Here is an 8,281-nt window from a genome sequence, read left to right as displayed (position 1 = left end):
TGCAATACCTCAGATGAAGCAGTCCTTGTCCACATACAGCAAGACTAGGTCAACATTCAGGCTTGATCTGATAAGCGGTAAATGCCAGGCAATCTCCAAAAAGAGAGACTCTAACCACCTTGATATTCCCTTCAAATCCCTTGATATTCAGTGGCATTACCATCACTGAATCAATCCCCATCAACACCCCAGGGTCACCATTGACTGGATAATGCTGTGCCTACAAGAGCAGGTGAGAGGCTGGGTATTATGCAGTGAGTAACTAACCTCCTCACTCCCCAAAATTTTTCTATCATCTACAAAGCACAAGTCAGGAGTGTGATGGAATACTCTCCACTTGCTTGGATGAGTGCAGCTTCAACAACACTCAAGAAGCTCAACACCATCCAGGACAAAACGACCCACTTGATTGGTGCCCCATCACCAACACACAGTGTCAGCACTGTGTACCATCTACAAGATCCACTGCAGTGACTCACCAAGGCTCCTTCGACCACAGCTTCCAAACCCACAACCTCCAATGGAGTTGAGGTACTGATCAGCCGCGAGCTCATCGAATGGTGGAGCAGGCTCGAGGGGCTGAATGGCCCACTCCCAATCCTTCAGTGTCAGCTGTGGTTCAGTTAATAGGGTTGTTGGCTCCACCCCCCCCCACCCCACACTCCAGACAGAAGGTCATAGATTCCAGTTCCACTCCAGAGACTTGGACCCATAATTCAAGCTGACACTCCAGTATTGAGGGAACTCTGGACTGTCAGTGGTATCCTCTTGTGGATGAGGTGTTAAACTGAGGGGCCCCATCTGCCCCTCAGATGAACGTAGAAGAACCCACAACATCATTTCACGGAAGATCACGAGAGCCCCTGCCTGGTGTCCTGGCCAATGATTACCAGCGTTGCTAAAACAAATGATGATATGTGGTCATCATCTCATTGCTGTTTGTGGAAACAGCAAGAAAGGATTGTGCAAATTGGCTGCTGGGTTTCCAACATTACAACAGTGACTACGTCTCAAAAAAGAAATCATTTGGAATGACCTGAGGATGTGAAAGATGCGATTTAACGCAAGTTTGTCCTTTCTTACATTCCTGCATTCTTGTTTACTTAGGGAAGTGGCACCTCGGTTTAAATTGTGAATCGAGTGAGGATCACTGTCACCATCCATTCCGGCATGGCTTTGACTACTTTTACGGCCTTCCGTTGACCAACCTGCGTAACTGCAAGCCCAATGCAGGCAATGTCATCATCGTGGGGAGCCGGAGTAATGTACGGACGGTGGTCCAGGCTGTGGTTCTTGCCCTGTGCGTGCTGCTGCTGCTGGACCTTTTTCACCTGGTGACGGTGCCTTGGAGAGCTCTGGGTTTCATCTTTCTGGCTGTCACGCTACTGCTCGTTGTCGTGTTGCTTTTCTTGTCCCAGTTTCGCAACATCAACTGCATCCTGATGAGAAACAGGAGGGTCATTCAGCAACCCTTTTCATGTGAGAACCTGACACAGAGGATGACCAGTGAGGCCACAGGTTTCATAGAACGGTAGGAGTTGCGTCCCTACTCCATGCCACTGCGTCTGATTCCGATTTACATGTTGCATCTAAATTGAAATGATTGCTGATACTCCTTGATCTTGGAAGAGAGGCAGAGCAGATTCACCAGAATGATTCTGGGCGTTAAGGGGAGAGTGAGATTGAACAAACATGGCTTGTGCTCCCTTTCAGTTTAACAGTTCGAGGGGTGACAAAATTGAGTTGTTTAAAGTGATGCAGGGCTTCCTCAATAGGGTAGACGCAGAGAAACTGTTTCCCCTTCCAACTCTCCCACTCAAAGGAACAGATCACCCACTCATTATGAAACTTGTCCAAATATTCACCCCCCTTTGATTTCATTGGGATGAAAATCATGTAGGATGGACAGATAATCTGTTGGACCCAGATGTTTATCCAGATGCAGATCAGTGGTGGACACTGCTGAGTGCCTAGGCTCAGCTCAATTCTCAGGGACATTATCCCAGTTATTTGTTCATATTTTTTGGCTCTCTAGCCCCCTCACCTCCCACCAACCCCCTATTTCCCATCCATACCAACTCATTCAAACCTACCCATTCCAAATGGCCTCTCAGCCCATACCCCCAACCCACTCCCAATAGCCCCTCATATCTTCCATGCTGACCCATGCACCTATCTGCCCCCATGGCCCCTTATAGGGAGATAGAAAGCAGGAGGAGGCGATGGCATAGTGGCATTGTCGCTCGACTAGTCATCCAGAGACCAAGGGTAATGATCTAGGGACCCAGGTGGAATTTGAATTCAGTAAAAATCTGGAATTAATGATGACCATGAAACCACTGTTGATTGTCATAAAAACCCACCTGGTTCACTAATGCCCTTTAGAGAAGGAACTCTGCTGTCCTTACCTGGTCTGGCCTACATGTGACACCAAGCAAGCCACTCAGTTGTATCAAACAATGCCACAAAAAAGAAATGAAACCGGACAGACCTAGGCACTGGCAAACTCAGCCCTGTCGACCCTGCAAAATCCTCCTTACTAACATCCGGGGCCAGTGCCAAAATTGGGAGAGCTGCCTCACAGACTAGTCAAGCAACAGCCTGATATGGTCATCCTCACAGAATCATACCTTACAGATAATGTCCCAGACAGCACCATCGCCATCTGGCAGAACAGAGGTGGTGGCACAGTGGTATACAGTCGAGAGGAAGTTGCCCTGGGAGTCCTCAACATCGACTCCGGACCCCATGAAGTCTCATGGCATCAGGCCAAACATGGGCAAGAAAACCTCCTGCTGATTACCACTTGGAATAAGCACTGAGGGTGGCAAGAATGTACTCTGGGTGGGCGACTTCAATGACCATCACCAAACGTGACTCGGTAGCACCGCTACTGACTGAGCTGGCTGAGTCCTAAATGACATAGCTGCTAGACTGGGTCTGCGGCATGTGGTGAGGGAACCGACAAGAGGGAAAAACATACTTGACCTCATCCTCACCAACATGCTTGCCGCTGGTGCATCTGTTCATGACAGTAAGGGTAGGAGTGACCACCGCACAGACGTTGTGGAGACGAAGTCCTGCCTTCACATTGATGATACCCTCCATCGTGTTGTGTGGCACTACTGCCATGCTAAATGGGATAGATTTTGATCTAGCAGCTCAAGACTGGGCATCCATGGGGTGCTGTGGGCCATCAGCAGCAGCAGAATTGTATTCGAACACAATCTGTAACCTCATAGCCCGGCATATCCTCCACTCTACCATTACCATCAAGCCAGGGGATCAACCCTGGTTCAATGAAGAGTGCAGGAGGGCATGCCAGGAGCAGCACCAGGCAGACCTAAAAATGAGGTGTCAGCCTGGTGAAGCTATAACACCGGACTACTTGCATGCCAAACAGAATGAGCAGCAAGTGATAGACAGAGCCAAGTGATCAAGTTCTGCAGTCCTGCCACATCCAGTCGTGAATGTTGGTGGATAGCTAATTCACTGGAGGAGGAGGCTCCACAAATATCCCCATCCTCAGTGATGGGGGAGCCCAGCTCATCAGTGCAAAAGATAAGGCTGAAGCATTTGCTACAATCTTCAGCCAGAACTGCTGAGTGGACGATCCATCTCAGCCTCCTCCGGAGGCTTCCAGCATCACAGATGCCAGTCTTCAGCCAATTTGATTCACTCCATGTGATATCAAGAAATGCCTGAAGGCACTGGATAGTGCAAAGGCTATGGGCCATGACAATATTCCGGCAGTGGTACTGAAGACTCCAGAATTTGCCGTGCCCCTAGCCAAGCTGTTCCAGTACAGCTACAACACTGGCATCTACCCAGCTATGTCCAGGTATGTCATGTACACAAAATGAAGGACAAATCCAACCCGGCCAATTACTGCCCCATCAGTCTACTCTCGATCATCAGTAAATTAATGGAAGGGGTCATCAACGGTGCTATCAAGTAGCAATAACCTGCTCACTGACGCCCAGTTTGGGTTCCGCCGGGGTCACTCAGCTCCTGACCTCATGACAGCCTTGGTTCAAACATGGACAAAAGAACTGAACTCCTGAGGTGAGGTGAGAGTGACTGCCTTTGACATCAAGGCCGCATTTGACCGAGTGTGGCATGAAAGAGCCCTAACAAAACTGGAGTCAGTGGTAATCAGGGGGTAAACTCCCTGCTGGTTGGATTCATACCTAGCACAAAGAAAGATTGTTGTGGTTGTTGGAGGTCAGTCATCTCAGCTCCAGGACATCACTGCAGGAGTTCCTCAGGGTAGTGTCCTCGGCCCTATCATCTTCAGCTGCTTTATCAATGACCTTCCTTCCATCATAAGGTCTGAAGTGGGGATGTTTGCTGATGATTGCACAATGTTCAGCACCATTTGCAACTCCTCAGATACCCCATGTCCAAATGCAGCAATGCACAATATCCAGGCTTGGGCTATCAAGTGGCAAGTAGCATTCACGCCACACAAATGTCAGGCAATGACAATCTCTGACAAGAGAGTATCTAACCATTGCCCCATGACGTTCAATGGTGTTACCATCACTGAATCCTCCACTATCAACATCCTGGGCAACAAATCCATGGGCAATAAATGCTAGCCCAGCCAGCGAAGCCAACATCCTGTGAATGAATAAAAAATAACTACAGGCCAGTTAGCTTAACATCTATCAAAGGGAAAATGTTAGAAGGTATTATTAAAGATGTTATAACAGAGCACTTTGAAAAATTCAACATCAACACCATTGACCAGAAACTGAACTGGACTAGCCATTTAAATACTGTGGCTACAAGAGCAGGTCAGAGGCTAGGAATCCTGCAACGGGTAACTCACCTCCTGACTCCCCAAATCCTGTCTGCCATCTACAAGGCACAAGTCAGGAGTGTGATGGAATACTCCCCACTTGCCTGGATGAGTACAACTCCCACAACATTCAAAAAGCTTGACACCATCCAGGACAAAGTAGTCCGCTTGATTGGCACTGCATCCACAAATATTCACTCCCTCCACCACCGACACACAGTAGTAGCAATGTTTACCATCTACAAGATGCACTGCAGGAATTCATCGAGGTTCCTTAGACAGCATCTTCCAAACCTATGAGCACTACCCTTTAGAAGGACAAAGGCAACAGATAGCTGGGAACACACCACCTGGAAATTCCCCTCCAAGTCACTCACCATCCTGACTTGGAAATATATCGCCGTTCCTTCACTGTTGCTGGGTCAAAATCCTGGAGCTTCCCTTCCTAACAGCACTGTGGGTGTACCTACGCCACATGGACTGCAGCGGTTCAAGAAGGCATCTTCTCAAAGAGAACTAGGGGTGGGCAATAAATGCTAGCCCAGCCAGCAAAGCCCACATCCTGTGAATGAATAAAAAATAACTACAGGCCAGTTAGCTTAACATCTATCAAAGGGGAAATGTTAGAAGGTATTGTTAAAGACATTATAACAGAGCACTTTGGAAAATTCAAGGTAATCAAGCAGAGTCTACTTGGTTTTGTATAATTTGTAACCAATTTATCTGAGTTCTTTGAGGAAATAACTTGTGCTGTAGATAAAGGGGAACCAGTGGATGTACTGTACTTAGATTTTCAGAAGGAATTTGATAAAGAGCCTAATCAAAGACTATTGCGGAAAATAAAAGTTCATGGTGTAGGGGGTAACATATTGGTATGTATAGAAGGTTGACTAACTAACAGAAAACAGAGAATAGGCATAACTGGGTCATTTTCTGGTTGGCAACATGTAACGAGTGGTGTGCTACAGGGATCAGTGCTGAGGCCCAAACGTTTTACAATTTAAGTGAATAATTTGTATGAAAGGACTGGAGGAATGGTTGCTATATTTGCTGATGACACAAAGATAAGACCATAAGACATAGGAGCAGAAATTAGGCCATTCGGCCCATTGAGTCTGCTCCGCCATTCAATCATGGCTGATAAGCTTCTCAACCCCATTCTCCCCCCTTCTCCCCGTAACCTTTGATCCCCTTCCCAATCAAGAACCTATCTATCTCGCTCTTAAATACACTCAATGACCTGGCCTCCACAGCCTTCTGTGGCAATGAATTCCATAGATTCACCACTCTCAGGCTAAAGAAGTTTCTCCTCATCTCTGTTCTAAAAGGTCTTCCCTTTACTCTGAGGCTGTGCCCTCGGGTCCTAATCTCTCCTACTAATGGAAACATCTTCCCCACGTCCACTCTATCCAGGCCTTTCAGTATTCTGTAAGTTTCAATCAGATCCCCCCTCATCCTTCTAAACTCCATCGAGTATAGACCCAGAGTCCTCAAACGTTCCTCATATGTTAAGCCTTTCATTCCTGGGATCATTCTCATGAAGCTCCTCTGGACCCTCTCCAGGGCCAGCACATCCTTCCTGAGATACGGGGCCCAAAATTGCTCACAATATTCTAAATGAGCCTTATAAAGCCTCAGCAGCACATCCCTGCTTTTATATTCTAGTCCTCTCAAACTAAATGCCAACATTGCATTTGCCTTCCTAACTACTGACTCAACCTGCAAGTTAACCTTAAGAGAATCCTGGACTAGGACTCCCAAGTCCCTTTGCACTCCAGACTTCTGAATTCTCTCCCCATTTAGAAAATAGTCTATGCCTCTATTCTTCCTACCAAAGTGCATGACCTCACACTTGCTCACGTTGTATTCCATCTGCCACTTCTTTGCCCATTCTCCTAACCTGTCCAAATCCTTCTGCAGCCTCCTCGCCTCCTCAATACTACCTGTCCCTCCACCTATCTTTGTATCATCTGCAAACTTAGCCAGGATGCCCTCAGTTCCTTCATCTAGATCATTAATGTATAAAGTGAAAAGTTGTGGTCCCAACACTGACCCCCGCGGAACTCCAGTAGTCACTGGCCGCCATCCTGAGAAGGACCCCCTTATCCCCACTCTCTGCCTCCTGCCAGACAGCCAATCTTCTATCCATACTGGTACCTTGCCTCTAACACCATAGGCTCTTGTCTTACTGAGCAGCCTCCTGTGCGGGACCTTGTCAAAGGCCTTCTGGAAGTCCAAGTAGATAACATCCATTGGCTCTCCTTTGTCTAACCTACTCGTTACCTCCTCAAAGAATTCTAACAGATTTGTCAGGCATGACCTCCCCTTGATGAAACCATGCTGACTTTGCCCGATTTTACCATGCACTTCCAAGTATTCTGTAATCTCATCCTTAATAATGGACTCTAAAATTTTACCAACGACCGAGGTCAGGCTAATCGGCCTGTAATTACCCGTCTTTTGCCTCACTCCCTTCTTAAACAGGGGGGTTACATTAGCGATTTTCCAGTCCTCTGGGACCCTCCCTGACTTCAGTGATTCCTGAAAGATCGCCAGTAATGCCTCCACTATCTCTTCAGCTATCTCCTTCAGAACTCTGGGGTGTAATCCATCTGGTCCAGGTGATTTATCCACCTTCAGACCTTTCAGTTTTCCTAGCACCTTCTCCTTGGTAATGGCCACCATACTCACCTCTGCTCCCCGACTCTCTGGAACTTTGGGGATGTCACTCGTGTCTTCCACTGTGAAGACTGACACAAAGTACCTATTCAGTTCCTCCGCCATTTCTTCGTTCCCCACTACTACTTCTCCAGCGTCATTTTCCAGCGGCCCAATGTCCACTTTTGCCTCTCTCTTACCCTTTATATATCTAAAAAAAACTCTTGCAATCTTCTTTTATATTACTGGCTAGTTTACCCTCATATTTAATCCTCTCCCTCCTTATTTCTTTTTTAGTTGTCCTCTGTTGGTCTTTGTAGGCTTCCCAATCCCCTGGTTTCCCACTGCTCTTCGCCGCATTGTAAGTAGGAAAGTAAGTTGTGCAGAGGACATGAGGCTACAAAAGGATATAAAGATAAGGTGAGTGGCAGAGATCTGGCAAATGGAGTACAATGTGGGAAAATGCAAAACTCTCCATCTTGGCAGGAAGAATAAAAAAGCAGCATATTATGTAAAATGGTGGGAGATTGCAGAGCTCTGAGTTGCAGAGGGATCTGGGTGTCCCAGTGGATGAATCGCAAAAGGTTAGTGTGCAGTACAGTAAGTAATTAGCAAATCTAATAGAATGCTATCATTTATTGAGAGAGGAATTGAGCAGAAAAGTAGGGAGGTTATGCTTCAGTTGTACAGGGCATTGGTGAGGCCACATCTGGGGTACTGTGTACAGTATTGGTCTCCTTATTTAAGGAAGGATGTAAATGTGTTGGAAGCAGTTCAGAGAAGGGTTACTAGGCTAATACCTGGAATGGGCGGGTTGTT

At 47.0% G+C, this 8,281-nt stretch overlaps 1 protein-coding gene across 1 annotated transcript in view; it reads left to right on the top strand.

Moving 5' to 3' along the window:
• LOC144683077 (steryl-sulfatase-like) overlaps positions 1–8,281 on the top strand; it is a 50,868-nt gene that overhangs the window by 2,845 nt on the left and 39,742 nt on the right. Inside the window, exon 3 of the mRNA XM_078546105.1 lies at positions 1,042–1,531. Within this exon, the coding sequence (XP_078402231.1) occupies positions 1,042–1,531 (490 nt within the window). The remainder of the gene's footprint in view (positions 1–1,041; positions 1,532–8,281) is intronic.

Source organism: Cetorhinus maximus, chromosome 7, assembly GCF_964194155.1.
Source record: "Cetorhinus maximus chromosome 7, sCetMax3.hap1.1, whole genome shotgun sequence".
NCBI classification, from domain to species: Eukaryota; Metazoa; Chordata; class Chondrichthyes; order Lamniformes; family Cetorhinidae; genus Cetorhinus; species Cetorhinus maximus.
This window is presented reverse-complemented; position numbering and strand designations above follow the sequence as displayed.